The sequence below is a fragment of the Physella acuta genome, unplaced genomic scaffold (genome assembly GCF_028476545.2).
Source record: "Physella acuta isolate Inbredline_101_S28 unplaced genomic scaffold, ASM2847654v3 ptg001190l, whole genome shotgun sequence".
Lineage (NCBI taxonomy): Eukaryota > Metazoa > Mollusca > Gastropoda > Physidae > Physella > Physella acuta.
Window position 1 is genome coordinate 172,501 of NW_026732707.1, and position 17,651 is coordinate 190,151.

The window sequence follows — 17,651 nt, forward strand, 5'->3', positions numbered from 1 at the left end:
CATATACTTATTAATGTTGGAGGGTACCCCTATCAACACTAAAATTAAGAACGAAGAAGAAGAAAATTAAAGGGCTGGATATTGAACATTTGATTGATATGTATCCAAATCTTAAAAAGTAATGAATAAGTGTAAATATCTAACCTTCTTTGGAGCGACTCTAATGTTAGGGATTTTAAAATATTTTAGTTTGTTTTGATTTTGGGATTGAACTTAAGGATTGACTAAACACATTTCCTGGCAATAAATTTATTTTCAGGGTGTCTGATGATCTTGGCATGGGTGTTTTTTGCTTCTTTGGGTATGTTGTTGACTAAATACTACAAACCTATGTGGCCAAACAAGAGGATCTTTGAGCAGAAATACTGGTTCTTTGTAAGTGTTGTTTATGTTTGTAGATGTTCTTGATGTTTGTAACTGTTCTTAGTTCTTTGTAAGTGTTCTTGGTTCTTTGTAAGTGTTGTTTATGTTTGTAGATGTTCTTGATGTTTGTAAGTGTTGTTGGTTCTTTGTAAGTATTGTTTATGTTTGTAAGTGTTCTTTATGTTTGTAAGTGTTGTTTATGTTTGTTGTTTATGTTTGTAGGTGTTCTTGATGTTTGTGTTCTTTATGTTTGTAAGTGTTCTTTATGTTTGTAACTGTTCTTGGTTCTTTGTAACTGTTCTTGGTTCTTTGTAAGTGTTGTTTATGTTTGTAGGTGTTCTTGATGTTTGTAACTGTTCTTGGTTCTTTGTAAGTGTTATTTATGTTTGTAACTGTTCTTGGTTCTTTGTAAGTGTTCTTGGTTCTTTGTAAGTGTTCTTGGTTCTTTGTAAGTGTTGTTTATGTTTGTAGATGTTCTTGATGTTTGTAAGTGTTGTTGGTTCTTTGTAAGTGTTGTTTATGTTTGTAAGTGTTGTTTATGTTTGTAAGTGTTGTTTATGTTTGTAAGTGTTGTTTATGTTTGTAAGTGTTTTTTTTTGTTTGTAGGTGTTCTTGATGTTTGTAAGTGTTGTTTATGTTTGTAGGTGTTCTTGATGTTTGTAAGTGTTCTTGATGTTTGTAGGTGTTGTTTATGTTTGTAGGTGTTCTTGATGTTTGTGTTGTTTATGTTTGTAAGTGTTCTTTATGTTTGTAACTGTTCTTGGTTCTTTGTAAGTGTTGTTTATGTTTGTAGGTGTTCTTTATGTGTTTAAGTGTTGTTTATGTTTGTAGGTGTTCTTGATGCTTGTAAGTGTTGTTTATGTTTGTAGGTGTTCTTGATGCTTGTAAGTGTTGTTTATGTTTGTAGGTGTTCTTGATGTTTGTAAGTGTTGATTATGTTTGTAGGTGTTCTTGATGTTTGTAAGTTTTGTTGGTTCTTTGTAAGTGTTGTTTATATTTGTAGGTTTTCTTGATGTTTGTAAGTGTTCTTGATGTTTGTAAGTGTTCTTGGTTCTTTGTAACTGTTCTTGGTTCTTTGTAAGTGTTGTTTATGTTTGTAGGTGTTCTTGATGTTTGTAACTGTTCTTGGTTCTTTGTAAGTGTTATTTATGTTTGTAACTGTTCTTGGTTCTTTGTAAGTGTTCTTGGTTCTTTGTAAGTGTTCTTGGTTCTTTGTAAGTGTTGTTGATGTTTGTAGGTGTTCTTGATGTTTGTAAGTGTTGTTTATGTTTGTAGGTGTTCTTTATGTTTGTAAGTGTTCTTTATGTTTGTAAATGTTCTTTATGTTTGTAACTGTTCTTGGTTCTTTGTAAGTGTTGTTTATGTTTGTAGATGTTCTTGATGTTTGTAGGTGTTCTTGGTGTTTGTAAGTGTTGTTTATGTTTGTAAGTGTTGTTTATGTTTGTAAGTGTTGTTTTTGTTTGTAAGTGTTGTTTGTGTTTGTAAGTGTTGTTTGTGTTTGTAAGTGTTGTTTATGTTTGTAAGTGTTGTTTTTGTTTGTAAGTGTTGTTTTTGTTTGTAAGTGTTGTTTATGTTTGTAAGTGTTGTTTATGTTTGTAGGTGTTCTTGATGCTTATAAGTGTTGTTTAATTTTGTAAGTGTTCTTGATGTTTGTTACTGTTCTTGGTTCTTATTAAGTGTTGTTTATGTTTGTAGGTGTTCTTGATGTTTGTAAGTTTTCTTGATGTTTGTAAGTATTCTTGATGTTTGTAAGTGTTCTTGATGTTTGTAAGTTTTCCTGATGTTTGTACATTTTCTTGATGTTTGTACGTTTTCTTTATGTTTGTACGTTTTCTTGATGTTTGTAAGTTTTCTTGATGTTTGTAAGTTTTCTTGATGTTTGTAAGTTTTCTTGATGTTTGTTTGTAAGTTTTCTTGATGTTTGTAAGTGTTCTTGATGGTTGTAAGTGTTCTTGATGTTTGTAAGTGTTCTTGATGTTTGTAAGTGTTCTTGATGTTTGTAAGTTTTCTTGATGTTTGTAAGTTTTCTTGATGTTTGTAAGTGTTCTTGATTTTCTGATACTTAAGCATGAAATGATTGAGCTAAAGTGCAGTTTAAATGCTTTGGAAAAGTTACTCAACTTATTGAGTCCAAATGCTTTCAGGGTCACTTCAACTGTATGGCAAGCATGTTCATAATCACAGTCATTGGCATTATTCTCATATTTGTGGAGGCGGATGGCTATAGTGAGGTAAGCGCTGGTTCTGACAGGCACTGCCCTCTATACAAACTGATTTGTATGCAGTCTGTAAAAAGTCTGGAATTTAGAACAGTGACTTTCAGACTTTACAATATAAAAAATTTGAAAAGTTGCTAGTTTTTTTTTTGCTGGTTTAAAATAGCCTTGAATTTATTTTCGGAAGTAGAACTTTTCCTTAATGATATTTGAAGGACTAGATATGTAAAAACCAAGATATTTGAAGGACTAAATGATATGTAAAAACCAAGATATTTGAAGGACTAGATATGTAAAAACCAAGATATTTGAAGAACTAGATATGTAAAAACCAAGATATTGTAGGACTAGATATTTAAAAACCAAGATATTGTAGGACTAGATGTGTAAAAACCAAGATATTGTAGGACTAGATATGTAAAAACCAAGATATTGTAGGACTAGATGTGTAAAAACTAAGATATTGTAGGACTAGATGTGTAAAAACCAAGATATTTGAAGGACTAGATATGTAAAAACCAAGATATTGTAGGACTAGATATGTAAAAACCAAGATATTGTAGGACTAGATGTGTAAAAACCAAGATATTGTAGGACTAGATATGTAAAAACCAAGATATTGTAGGACTAGATGTGTAAAAACCAAGATATTGTAGGACTAGATATGTAAAAACCAAGATATTGTAGGACTAGATAATATGTAAAAACCAAGATATTGTAGGACTAGATATTTAAAAACCAAGATATTGTAGGACTAGATGTGTAAAAACCAAGATATTGTAGGACTAGATGTGTAAAAACCAAGATATTGTAGGACTAGATGATATGTAAAAACTAAGATATTGTAGGACTAGATATGTAAAAACCAAGATATTGTAGGACTAGATGATATGTAAAAACCAAGATATTGTAGGACTAGATATGTAAAAACCAAGATATTGTAGGACTAGATATTTAAAAACCAAGATATTGTAGGACTAGATGATATGTAAAAACCAATATATTGTAGGACTAGATATTTAAAAACCAAGATATTGTAGGACTAGATGTGTAAAAACCAAGATATTGTAGGACTAGATGATATGTAAAAACCAAGATATTGTAGGACTAGATGATATGTAAAAACCAATATATTGTAGGACTAGATGATATGTAAAAACCAAGATATTGTAGGACTAGATGATATGTAAAAACCAATATATTGTAGGACTAGATATGTAAAAACCAAGATATTGTAGGACTAGATGATATGTAAAAACCAAGATATTTGCCATAGTACTGCTGGGTGAGCCTGCACAGCGTCACATGACTGTCAGAGGACACCCCTTGTACAGCTTAAAGTTGAATCAAGTACTACTCTAGTAGTGCCCAATCAGCAGGCCCCATGTGAGCAGAAATAGTCTTAACAACCTCCCAAAGTTTGATGGTGATCAGATCAATGCATAACAGACAGATAGACTTACTTCCATTTTTATATCTCTAGATAGATGCTGATGGTTTAGGTAAGTGTATCATTCATGTATTGGATGAACAGCTACCCAGTCAGTGATTTTAAACAGAAATATATCAAGGATGTCAATAGTTTTTCCTAAATTTTTGAATCCATATTGAATGTATCCATTTTAAATCCAAAGTTATCCATAATGAAATGATGAAATAAACTTGAAAAAAATGTGTTTCTACAGGCTCCAGACTTGCCGCAAAGAGCCCATCCTATCCTGGGTATTATCATCTTCATCTGTATCATCATCAATGTAAGTAACCAAATCCTTGAAATTATTTGCAATTTCTTGCAAACTTTACACAGAAATTCCTATCTAATGAAAAACAAAAGTCTTAAATCTAAGTAGACTTAAAAAGTAATCATTTAATTACTATTATAAAGATTACTGTATTTAATAAATAAGCACAGACAGTATTAGTTACTAGCAAATAAGTGAGCTGGATTCACAAGGGACTTATTTCCTTAGTACTGGAGATGGCTATGTATCCAAATATGATAAGCTAGCAAAAAGTAAATGTCCTAATATTTATTTTGAAAAATTGCTTTATTTTGTGTAAAGTGATTTTTGATAATTGATCTTTAAAATATCCAATTTTGACTTGTGCCTATCCAAACTGCAAATGTAAACCAACATGAAATGTTGACCTCCAGCCTGTGCTAGCCTTGATCCGGCCACAAGAGGACAGCAAATGTCGACCAGTCTTCAACTGGTTTCACTGGGCCTTTGGGACCATCGCCAATGTGCTTTCTAGTAAGTCATTTCTATTGGCTCAAACCTATAGTTAGCATTGACTTTCCATCCTGAGGACTAAGTAGTAAGACCTTTAGTTAGTCATGTGGACTAAGACCTTTAGTTAGTCATGTGGACTAAGACCTTTAGTTGCCATATGGACTAAGACCTTTAGTTGCCATATGGACTAAGACCTTTAGTTAGTCATGTGGACTAAGACCTTTAGTTAGTCATGTGGACTAAGACCTTTAGTTAGTCATGTGGACTAAGACCTTTAGTTAGTCATGTGGACTAAGACCTTTAGTTAGTCATGTGGACTAAGACCTTTAGTTATTCATGTGGACTAAGACCTTTAGTTGCCATATGGACTAAGACCTTTAGTTAGTCATGTGGACTAAGACCTTTAGTTAGTCATGTGGACTAAGACCTTTAGTTAGTCATGTAGACTAAGACCTTTAGTTAGTCATGTGGACTAAGACCTTTAGTTTAGTCATGTGGACTAAGACCTTTAGTTGCCATATGGACTAAGACCTTTAGTTAGTCATATGGACTAAGACCTTTAGTTAGTCATGTGGACTAAGACCTTTAGTTAGTCATGTGGACTAAGACCTTTAGTTATTCATGTGGACTAAGACCTTTAGTTAGTCATGTGGACTAAGACCTTTAGTTAGTCATGTGGACTAAGACCTTTAGTTAGTCATGTGGACTAAGACCTTTAGTTAGTCATGTGGACTAAGACCTTTAGTTAGTCATGTGGACTAAGACCTTTAGTTAGTCATGTGGACTAAGACCTTTAGTTAGTCATGTGGACTAAGACCTTTAGTTAGTCATGTGGACTAAGACCTTTAGTTAGTCATGTGGACTAAGACCTTTAGTTAGTCATGTGGACTAAGACCTTTAGTTAGTCATGTGGACTAAGACCTTTAGTTAGTCATGTGGACTAAGACCTTTAGTTAGTCATGTAGACTAAGACCTTTAGTTAGTCATGTGGACTAAGACCTTTAGTTAGTCATGTGGACTAAGACCTTTAGTTAGTCATGTGGACTAAGACCTTTAGTTAGTCATGTGGACTAAGACCTTTAGTTAGTCATGTGGACTAAGACCTTTAGTTAGTCATGTGGACTAAGACCTTTAGTTAGTCATGTGGACTAAGACCTTTAGTTAGTCATGTGGACTAAGACCTTTAGTTAGTCATGTGGACTAAGACCTTTAGTTAGTCATGTGGACTAAGACCTTTAGTTAGTCATGTGGACTAAGACCTTTAGTTAGTCATGTGGACTAAGACCTTTAGTTAGTCATGTGGACTAAGACCTTTAGTTAGTCATGTGGACTAAGACCTTTAGTTAGTCATGTGGACTAAGACCTTTAGTTAGTCATGTGGACTAAGACCTTTAGTTAGTCATGTGGACTAAGACCTTTAGTTTAGTCATGTGGACTAAGACCTTTAGTTAGTCATGTGGACTAAGACCTTTAGTTAGTCATGTGGACTAAGACCTTTAGTTAGTCATGTGGACTAAGACCTTTAGTTAGTCATGTGGACTAAGACCTTTAGTTAGTCATGTGGACTAAGACCTTTAGTTAGTCATGTGGACTAAGACCTTTAGTTAGTCATGTGGACTAAGACCTTTAGTTAGTCATGTGGACTAAGACCTTTAGTTAGTCATGTGGACTAAGACCTTTAGTTAGTCATGTGGACTAAGACCTTTAGTTAGTCATGTGGACTAAGACCTTTAGTTAGTCATGTGGACTAAGACCTTTAGTTAGTCATGTGGACTAAGACCTTTAGTTAGTCATGTGGACTAAGACCTTTAGTTAGTCATGTGGACTAAGAGCTTTAGTTAGTCATGTGGACTAAGACCTTTAGTTAGTCATGTGGACTAAGACCTTTAGTTAGTCATGTGGACTAAGACCTTTAGTTAGTCATGTGGACTAAGACCTTTAGTTAGTCATGTGGACTAAGACCTTTAGTTATTCATGTGGACTAAGACCTTTAGTTAGTCATGTGGACTAAGACCTTTAGTTAGTCATGTGGACTAAGACCTTTAGTTAGTCATGTGGACTAAGACCTTTAGTTAGTCATGTGGACTAAGACCTTTAGTTTAGTCATGTGGACTAAGACCTTTAGTTGCCATATGGACTAAGACCTTTAGTTAGTCATATGGACTAAGACCTTTAGTTAGTCATGTGGACTAAGATCTTTAGTTATTCATGTGGACTAAGACCTTTAGTTAGTCATGTGGACTAAGACCTTTAGTTAGTCATGTGGACTAAGACCTTTAGTTAGTCATGTGGACTAAGACCTTTAGTTAGTCATGTGGACTAAGACCTTTAGTTAGTCATGTGGACTAAGACCTTTAGTTAGTCATGTGGACTAAGACCTTTAGTTAGTCATGTGGACTAAGACCTTTAGTTAGTCATGTGGACTAAGACCTTTAGTTAGTCATGTGGACTAAGACCTTTAGTTAGTCATGTGGACTAAGACCTTTAGTTAGTCATGTGGACTAAGACCTTTAGTTAGTCATGTGGACTAAGACCTTTAGTTAGTCATGTGGACTAAGACCTTTAGTTAGTCATGTGGACTAAGACCTTTAGTTATTCATGTGGACTAAGACCTTTAGTTAGTCATGTGGACTAAGACCTTTAGTTAGTCATGTGGACTAAGACCTTTAGTTAGTCATGTGGACTAAGACCTTTAGTTAGTCATGTGGACTAAGACCTTTAGTTTAGTCATGTGGACTAAGACCTTTAGTTTAGTCATGTGGACTAAGACCTTTAGTTAGTCATATGGACTAAGACCTTTAGTTAGTCATGTGGACTAAGACCTTTAGTTAGTCATTTGGACTAAGACCTTTAGTTAGTCATGTGGACTAAGACCTTTAGTTAGTCATGTAGACTAAGACCTTTAGTTAGTCATGTGGACTAAGACCTTTAGTTAGTCATGTGGACTAAGACCTTTAGTTAGTCATGTGGACTAAGACCTTTAGTTAGTCATGTGGACTAAGACCTTTAGTTAGTCATGTAGACTAAGACCTTTAGTTAGTCATGTGGACTAAGACCTTTAGTTAGTCATGTGGACTAAGACCTTTAGTTAGTCATGTAGACTAAGACCTTTAGTTAGTCATGTGGACTAAGACCTTTAGTTAGTCATGTAGACTAAGACCTTTAGTTAGTCATGTGGACTAAGACCTATGTATCCTATTTTTGTTGTAGTTCCAACAATTTTTATTGGCATGGACTTTGGTAAAGTGATGGTCCCCTGGTGGGCCACCTGGATCCTGGTCATCTGGGTCATCTTCCACATTGCTGTAGAGCTGTCCCTTGAGATTCACCAGTGCTGTACTTACAAGAAAAACAAAGGTAAAACCCAGTTTTTACTTTCTCATATACGAAGAATAGAGAAAGTATTGTAATTGTTCAAAAAACAAAAAAATCGAGATTTTTGCAAATCTCGACGTTTTACACCTCCCTGAGTCGGAAAAAAAATAGTTTTGCAATCTTGTCCGTATGTCTCTGTGTGTAAACACGATAACTTGAGTACCGTTTCATCTAGGTTGATGAAATTTCAATTATAAGTATTATATCAAATTGTAGATCTGTATCAACTTTTCAGTGATTTCAGTTAACTGGAAGTGGAACTTTTTCTACTTTCAATTTTTCAAAATTCTATAACTTGAGTACTATTTCAGATAGATAAATGAAATTTCACATATAAGGAAAAGATCTAATTATCTGCCTTCTTTCAAATTTTGAGTAATTTCCGTTGAACGGAAGCAGTAATTTTCGCTATTTCCGATTTCTCAAAAAACGCATGTGAATTTATAAAGTACTAATAATATTCCGCACTATTATACACATTTTGTTTGGGGTTCACATGGTGCGCAATTCTTTTTTCTACGCGATTTTCTATTTTAAAAATATTTTTAAAAAGTTTAATTAATTAAAAATGGATTAACAATAATGTCTATATCCCGAGTTGCCCTGTAGTGTTATATAAGAATATTCGAGATATTTTAGGGGAGATCACTCCCGGGTAATTTTTAATCATATATGCCAGCCTGCGTAGTTAGATTAGAACAACCTGCATGGCTAGATTAGAACAACCTGCGAGGCTAGATTAGAACAACCTGCGTGGTTAGATTAGAACAACCTGTGTGGCTAGATTAGAACAACCTGTGTGGCTAGATTAGAACAACCTGTGTGGCTAGATTAGAACAACCTGCGTGGCTAGATTACAACAACCTGCGTGGTTAGATTACAACAACCTGCGTGGTTAGATTACAACAACCTGCGTGGTTAGATTACAACAACCTGCGTGGTTAGATTACAGCAACCTGCGTGGCTAGATTACAACAACCTGCCTGGTTAGATTAGAATAGAACAACCTGCATGGTTACATAACCCACACTAGCCATTAATTTCACTTTAACTCTAGAGCCATTGTGTCACATTGTCCAGACAGGCGTGTCACATTGTCCAGACAGGTGTCACATTGTCCAGACAGGTGTCACATTGTCCAGACAGGTGTGTCACATTGTCCAGACAGGTGTGTCACATTGTCCAGACAGGTGTGTCACATTGTCCAGGCAGGCCAGACAGGTGTGTCACATTGTCCAGACAGGTGTGTCACATTGTCCAGACAGGTGTGTCACATTGTCCAGACAGGTGTGTCACATTGTCCAGACAGGTGTGTCACTTTGTCCAGACAGGTGTGTCACATTGTTCAGACAGGTGTGTCACTTTGTCCAGACAGGTGTGTCACATTGTCCAGACAGGCCAGAGCGGTGTGTCACTTTGTCCAGACAGGTGTGTCACATTGTCCAAACAGGTGTCACATTGTCCAGACAGGTGTGTCACATTGTCCAGACAGGTGTGTCACATTTTTCCAGACATGTGTCACATTGTCCAGACAGGTGTCACTTTGTCCAGACAGGTGTGTCACATTGTCCAGACAGGTGTGTCACATTGTCCAGACAGGTGTGTCACATTGTCCAGACAGGTGTGTCACATTGTCCAGACAGGTGTGTCACATTGTCCAGACAGGTGTGTCACATTGTCCAGGCAGGCCAGACAGGTGTGTCACATTGTCCAGACAGGTGTGTCACATTTTCCAGACAGGTGTGTCACATTGTCCAGACAGGTGTGTCACATTGTCCAGACAGGTGTGTCACATTGTCCAGACAGGTGTGTCACATTGTCCAGACAGGTGTGTCACATTGTCCAGACAGGCCAGACAGGTGTGTCACATTGTCCAGACAGGTGTGTCACATTGTCCAGACAGGTGTCACATTGTCCAGACAGGTGTGTCACATTGTCCAGGCAGGCCAGACAGGTGTGTCACATTATCCAGACAAGTGTGTCACATTGTCCAGACAGGTGTGTCACATTGTCCAGACAGGTGTGTCACATTGTCCAGACAGGTGTGTCACATTGTCCAGACAGGTGTGTCACATTGTCCAGACAGGTGTGTCACATTGTCCAGACAGGTGTGTCACATTGTCCAGACAGGTGTGTCACATTGTCCAGACAGGTGTGTCACATTGTCCAGACAGGTGTGTCACATTGTCCAGACAGGTGTGTCACATTGTCCAGACAGGTGTGTCACATTGTCCAGACAGGTGTGTCACATTGTCCAGACAGGTGTGTCACATTGTCCAGACAGGTGTGTCACATTGTCCAGACAGGTGTGTCACATTGTCCAGACAGGTGTGTCACATTGTCCAGACAGGTGTGTCACATTGTCCAGACAGGTGTGTCACATTGTCCAGACAGGTGTGTCACATTGTCCAGACAGGTGTGTCACATTGTCCAGACAGGTGTGTCACATTGTCCAGACAGGTGTGTCACATTGTCCAGACAGGTGTGTCACATTGTCCAGACAGGTGTCACATTGTCCAGACAGGTGTGTCACATTGTCCAGGCAGGCCAGACAGGTGTGTCACATTATCCAGACAAGTGTGTCACATTGTCCAGACAGGTGTGTCACATTGTCCAGACAGGTGTGTCACATTGTCCAGACAGGCCAGACAGGTGTGTCACATTGTCCAGACAGGTGTGTCACATTGTCCAGACAGGCCAGACAGGTGTGTCACATTGTCCAGACAGGTGTGTCACATTGTCCAGACAGGTGTGTCACATTGTCCAGGCAGGCCAGACAGGTGTGTCACATTGTCCAGGCAGGTGTGTCACATTGTCCAGACAGGTGTGACAGTGTGATAAGAGAATTTTGTTTTCTCTCCCAGAACGAAGAAAGAAGTGGGAACAAACCAAAAGAGAATATCCAAAGCAGCACCACCCAGAGCCTGAGCCAGCTGTAAGTATATTGTAGCTCACATTGGGACGAATATCATGTGGTTACCCACAGTGGGACAAATATCATGTGGTTACCCACAGTGGGACAAATGTCATGTGGTTACCCTCAGTGGGACAAATGTCATGTGGTTACCCACAGTGGGACAAATGTCATGTGGTTACCCACAGTGGGACAAATGTCATGTGGTTACCCTCAGTGGGACAAATGTCATGTGGTTACCCTCAGTGGGACAAATGTCATGTGGTTACCCACAGTGGGACAAATGTCATGTGGTTACCCACAGTGGGACAAAAGTTGTGTGGTTACCCACAGTTGGACAAACAAATATCATGTGGTTACCCACAGTAGGACAAACAAATATGTGGTTACCCACAGTGGGACAAACAAATATCATGTGGTTTATCATTTAAATCAGTCCTTTTTTACTTTCTCATATATACGAAGTATAGAGAAAGTCTTGTAATCGTGCAAAAAAAAAGACGTTTTACACCTCATTGATACGGAAAAACATAATTTTGCAATCTTGTCTGTGTGTGTGTATCTGTGTGTGTAAACACGATAACTTGAGTACCGTTACAGCTGGGTTGATGAAATTGCATATATAAGTATTTTATCAAAATCGTAGATCCCTATCAACTTTTGAGCGATTTCCGATAACCGGAAGTGGTACTTTTTCTACTTTAAATTTTCAAAAGCCTATAACTTGAGTACTATTTCAGATAGATAAATGAAATTTCACATGTAAGTAAAAGATCTAATTCTCTACCTTTATTAAGTACTAATAATATTGCGCACTATTATGAACATCTTTATTTGGCATTCGCTTGGTGCGCAATTCTTTTTTCTATGAGATGCTATTCTATTTTAAAAAGTTAAGTATTTAAAATGGATTAAAAAGTCATAACTATATCCCGAGTTCCCATCCCCTGTTGTTTTATATAAGAATATTCGAGAAAGTTTAGGGGAGATCACTTCCGGTTTATTCTTAATTATTGAGTGTAGAAGAAAAATATTTTAATTATGCAAAAAAAAAAAAATCAAAATTTGTACAAATCTTAATGTTTTGTACCTTCTTGAGTTAAAAGAACCCTGTTTTGCAAGCCGATTGTTTGTATGTCTTTCTGTGCGTGTGTGAACTTGATAACTTGAGTAAAGTTTCTATAAGTGGAAAAAATTTGGCTTCTCTTAACTTTTGAGCCATTTTCTAGTAATAGGAAGTGGTACTTACACTATTTACAAGTAAAAAGGAAAACCTGAATGCTGTTTAAGTTAGGTAGATCCTGTAAGAGATTTATGTTGTTTCTCTCTATCCACAGGGACGTAGATTTAAGAGATTTATGTTGTTTCTTCACATTGGCTTCACTGCCCTGATCACTCTCATCATGATCATCATAATAGCTGTCTCGTAATCTGCTGGATCTACTTGTTGGATGTATAGAAACATAATATTCAAAAACATCAACTATAGCTAACTTAAAAAAGCAATAGAATTATCAAAGTAGTGTACACTTTTTATTAAATGTATCTGTTAGCTCTAAAATTAGACCAGATGGTTACTTTGTATGCTGCCACTAGGAGTGGTCACCAAAAGTCAGTGAGTAGACTGTGCCTTACTCTGTAGATTCAAGTTCATGTATCTTCCTGTCAATTGTTATCTTGCTTGTATTGACTATTGTTGTAGAACTAGAATTAACAGCTGCCCTTTAGTTTTTCTTTGGGTCTGCTACCAATTACTTCAATCAGCAGAAGACTGAATAAAGAACAAGATGGAGATGTTGGAAGTTCATATGACAGGAAACACCAAAGCTAGATCTGACTCCACCCCTTTCTGACTACGCCCCTGTCCTTTCTGACTCCACCCCTGTCCTTTCTGACTCCACCCTTGTCCTTTCTGACTCCACCCCTGTCCTTTCTGACTCCACCCCTGTCCTTTCTGACTCCACACCTGTCCTTTCTGACTCCACCTGTCCTTTCAGACTCCACCTGTCCTTTCAGACTCCACCTGTCCTTTCTGACTCCGCCCCTGTCCTTTCAGACTCCACCTGTCCTTTCTGATTCAATGTTTTTTTTTTCACCCTGCTTTACCAATCAGCTGTTAAATGAGTGGTACTTGCAGTGTGTTGAACATTTCATGAGCGTTTGCTTTTTAACGTTTCAATGAACCCAGTAGAGTTGTCCACCTTCTACTCAGTGGGCCAGATCTGCTGTCTTGTTTTATTTCTTTCTACTTTCAATAAGTAGGAAATAGAAACTTTAGACAAATATTTTTAAATATCCAGCATTGTAGTTTTTATTTTTTGAGTTGCCTATATGTACATGATGAGATTTAGTCAAGTGTTTTTTGTACTTGCTGGTGCTATATATATATATCTATATATTTATTTATTTTTATTTTTTTCCTCTTCATGTTTTATGTAAGATATATCTGATATTTTCACTTTTTAAATCTTTAACAAATTATCCATTGACTGATATTTTTTTTATTGAACACAGCTTTAGTGTGCAAACTTTTTCTAAATTACAATTTGTAGAAGTGCATTTATAAATCATTAAAGAAGTATGTAACTTATTGTATTTTTTGTCTTGTTTCAATGTAAGTTATAATTGGTAGCCATCTTACCAACCACTACATTAAACACACGTGGAGACAGTTGGGCTAGATAGTGATACTTTTTTAACTGGCACAACCATCATCAATATCTCAGTGAGTTTTTCTTCAAATGTTTGTAAAAGTAAAAGGTGGATTCAGAGACCCCCCCCCCCTTTTTTTTCTGGGTCTGCTTGTAACAGCCTACCACATCAAGCCACTTGACAGAACTCAAGGATTCTAAGATCTTGGATGATTTATGTTTTCACATTTTAAGTCATTCTTTATACAACTATAATATTTACATATGTATATCTCATAAAATATGTAATCCATTATTACCTTAAAGTGTTCACATAATATTTTAGTTACAAATGTGAGGACTTGACAACTCTTTTTACTTTCTCATAAACGAAGTATAGAGGAAGTATTGTAAACGTGCAAAAAAAAATCGAGATTTTTACAAGTCTTGATGTTTTACACCTCCCTGAGTCGTAAAAACATAGTTTTGCATTTTGTGTATATGTGTGTCTGTGAACACGATAAATTGAGTACCGTTACAACTAGGTTGCTGAAATTTCATAAATAAGTATTATATCAAATTTGTAGTTCTGTATCAACTTTTCAGCAATTTCCGGTAACCTGAAGTGGAATTTATTCTACTTTCAATATGTATATATATATATATATATATATATATATATATATATATATATAGGCCTATATATATATATATATATATATATATATATATAACATTTATTAATATTCATGAAAGTAGGGAAATTATTTTCAATAGCAAAAAAATGTTTTGTGGATCAATTAGATTCAACAGTATAACATTTGAAAATGTGTGACTTTTTTACCCCGCACTGGGGTAAAATGTCCCAATTCTAAATCACCATTTTGCAAGTCTGTCATGAGTTTAACGTGACCAGCTATTCCAAACGGCACTGCCAGTAGCGTACGCAGGGGGGGGGGGAGCAGGGGGAGCGGCCGCTCCGCCTCTGGCCATTTTCAGCAAAGTGGCGCCTTTTTGGAAACTTTTTTAAACTCAAAGTTTTAAACAATGATATTTGTTAAAAAAAATATTTTTGGCCGGCACATCTAAATCACAAGATTTCTTTTCATGCAGCAATTAAAACATTATTGTACTAGTCTAGTAGTGTCTACGTTTACAACACGTATTAACAGCTGCATCAGTTTGCCATTCTAAAAATAACCATTACGATGCATTGCACTATTTAAAAAACCTCTACGGGTAGTACCACTTGGCAAGAGGGGTTTTAAGTTTAAGGCAACTGTATAATGTGGTGAACGGAAAAAAGTCACAGGAAAAAAAAACAGAAAAAAAGTCACAGTTTTTGCTAGGAAAAAAAGTCACAGGAAAAAAGTCACAATGGAAAATTTTTATCGGAAAAAAAGTCACAGAAAAAAAGTCACAAAAACATTTTTAGAAATATTTTGATTTATTTGTTAAGAATTGTAAAATTGTGTATGTTTATTACTGTGGGTTGCATTTTTTTATAGCATAAATTATAGACGTTAAAAGCATTATAGTTTATAACAATTGTTAGTAAAAACACTCTAAGATAATTTACACAAAAATCTCAACTTTTGTTACGTATTTAGTTAAATACGCGGTAGAAAAGTTAATTGTGTTTTGCATATATTTTTCCGTGGGCTATTCTCTGGCCGGCCTCTCCTCAGTAGGCATTGTCCGAACATATTGTGTATTGTGGACGTTTTGTGTCAATGACAGCCTTTGAACCTTGTTGGCTTTCTGTTTTGATCCTAAGTTTTGTTATGTAATGAGCGTGGCAAATGTGGGCAGTAAAGGTGGTTGAACTAATCATAACTATTGTTGCGATGAGTTGAGGGCGGCAAAGCAGATGAACTTACCATTTCACGGTAATTTAGTGTTGGTATTTAAAAAAAAAAAAAACACGATGAAAACCGTGGACTTTGGAGCATTCTATTAAATGCTATTAATATTATGTTTAACATAATTACAATTCATACTAAATACTTTTGGATGAATTATAAAAATTAATATGCGTATACAACCTGCACACATTACATTACATTTAATTAATCCTAAGTTAATTTGCACTCTCTGAATATTTAATAAATACATAAAAGTATTAACAAATTCCATGCAAATATATATTTGTGACTTTTTTTCCTGTGACATTTTTTCTGTGTTTTTTTTTAACACGTTCTATATACGTGTATTATATATATATATATATATATATATATATATATATATATATATATATATATATATATATATATATATATATATATATATGTAAGCCCTGCTAGGGGGGGATACCTAAAATCTACCTTACCCTTCCCTAGGCTTATCTAACTAACTACAGTCCGGTCAGTGCAAGCCCGGATAAACCCAGACTGGTTAATAACCTAACCTTAGTCTAAATAAAATACTAAAATAAGACAAAAGCTTTTAACAATAATATAAAATTTATTTAACAAAATATGGAACCGAAAGTAATAAAAAAAGAATAGATAAAAAACTGACACAAAACAGAACCAAACGAAACAAACTTTTTACATCAAACAAAACACCCAATTTCGGACTTCGTCCTAGAAAAAGGAAAACAAATAAATTAATTACTTTACAAAAAAAGTTATATACAAAGCAGTAAGCTGACACAATTGTCAGCCTAAACAAGAGGCTCTCATAAATGAAAGTAAAATCTACAATAATCCATGACTAAACCCAGGCCATCGTGCTACCACGTGGTCTGGATAAAACGAACCTTGAAACTTCTCAAAGTCAAGACTAAATAGATCTAGTATATAGTCACTTTGTATACAAAATAAGCAAACAAAAATATGGAAAACATAATAAAACACTATAAAAATAACCCTACGTTACAATACACCACATAAACGTGACACAGAAACTCTTCAACACACAGGCCTCGACATTCCAGCAGAATGTCCCTCCATGTCGACACACCACATTCACGAACAAAGAAACCAATACTACGAACAAAGAAACCAATGCTACGCACAAGAAAATAGTCCCTAATACAATAATCAGTAACTTACATTCAGGATATAAAGCAAAGTGGAGCCACACTCCAAAACAAAGTTTGCATAAATAATAACATCAAAATATAAGCAAGACACAATAACCAGGCTATCAATCATTTTAAAATAAAAATCATATCAGCGCCATAATAGCGGACTACTTAACTAAAAACCACAACAATCCTCAAAGGAACATAAAAAGCGACATTCGCCTTCTTAGTTACAAATAATTATAATAACAGATAAACACACTCCAGCCGCTCACATATATATATATATATATATATATATATATATATATATATATATATATATATATATATATATATATATAATTACAAGTATATCATTACTAGCTGTATGTCATTACTTCGCTATGATGTAAAATAAATTGAAAGTAGCACTCTGAAGAAATAAGAAAAAACACACAATGTAGGCCGACAAAACAAAAATTGTATCAATCTAGACAAAAAAAAAATATACACACACTACAACCAAAAACAACGAACGTAACACAATCTGTTTTGTAATTCTTGTAAAAAAAATTTCTTACATAATAATTCCTGGGAAATTATTTAAGACAAGTGAAATAGGGGAAATAATCACTCTCTTAATATAAATATGTACATATCTACACATTTAATTATAAATGTCAAAACAAATAAATAATTACTTTAGAATTACTTTTCGCTCCCCCTACAACGAAAACCTGGATACGCCTCTGGGCATTGCATACAGTTATCTGAAGTGTAGAGTTTCATAGGGGCCGTAAAAATAATTTTAAAAAATAAAAACTTAAGCCTAGAAATAAGAAATTTAATATTTTTAGGATCAATGTTGTAAAAGTTGCGAATCCAGAGAACTTAAAAATATTTTTT

The 17,651-nt window shown here is 35.3% G+C and overlaps 1 protein-coding gene across 5 annotated transcripts in view; it reads left to right on the forward strand.

Moving 5' to 3' along the window:
- The window catches only part of LOC131956963 (putative ferric-chelate reductase 1 homolog), a 39,013-nt gene extending 25,321 nt beyond the window's left edge, over nucleotides 1–13,692 (forward strand). For all 5 annotated transcript variants that reach the window (XM_059321620.1, XM_059321618.1, XM_059321622.1 and 2 more), the window contains exons 10-16: nucleotides 260–375; nucleotides 2,508–2,594; nucleotides 4,265–4,333; nucleotides 4,735–4,834; nucleotides 8,024–8,170; nucleotides 11,053–11,123; nucleotides 12,440–13,692. In XM_059321620.1, coding sequence (XP_059177603.1) covers nucleotides 260–375; nucleotides 2,508–2,594; nucleotides 4,265–4,333; nucleotides 4,735–4,834; nucleotides 8,024–8,170; nucleotides 11,053–11,123; nucleotides 12,440–12,532 — 683 coding nt within the window. In that variant the 3' untranslated portion in view covers nucleotides 12,533–13,692. The remainder of the gene's footprint in view (nucleotides 1–259; nucleotides 376–2,507; nucleotides 2,595–4,264; nucleotides 4,334–4,734; nucleotides 4,835–8,023; nucleotides 8,171–11,052; nucleotides 11,124–12,439) is intronic.
- The last annotated feature ends 3,959 nt before the right edge of the window (nucleotides 13,693–17,651 follow it).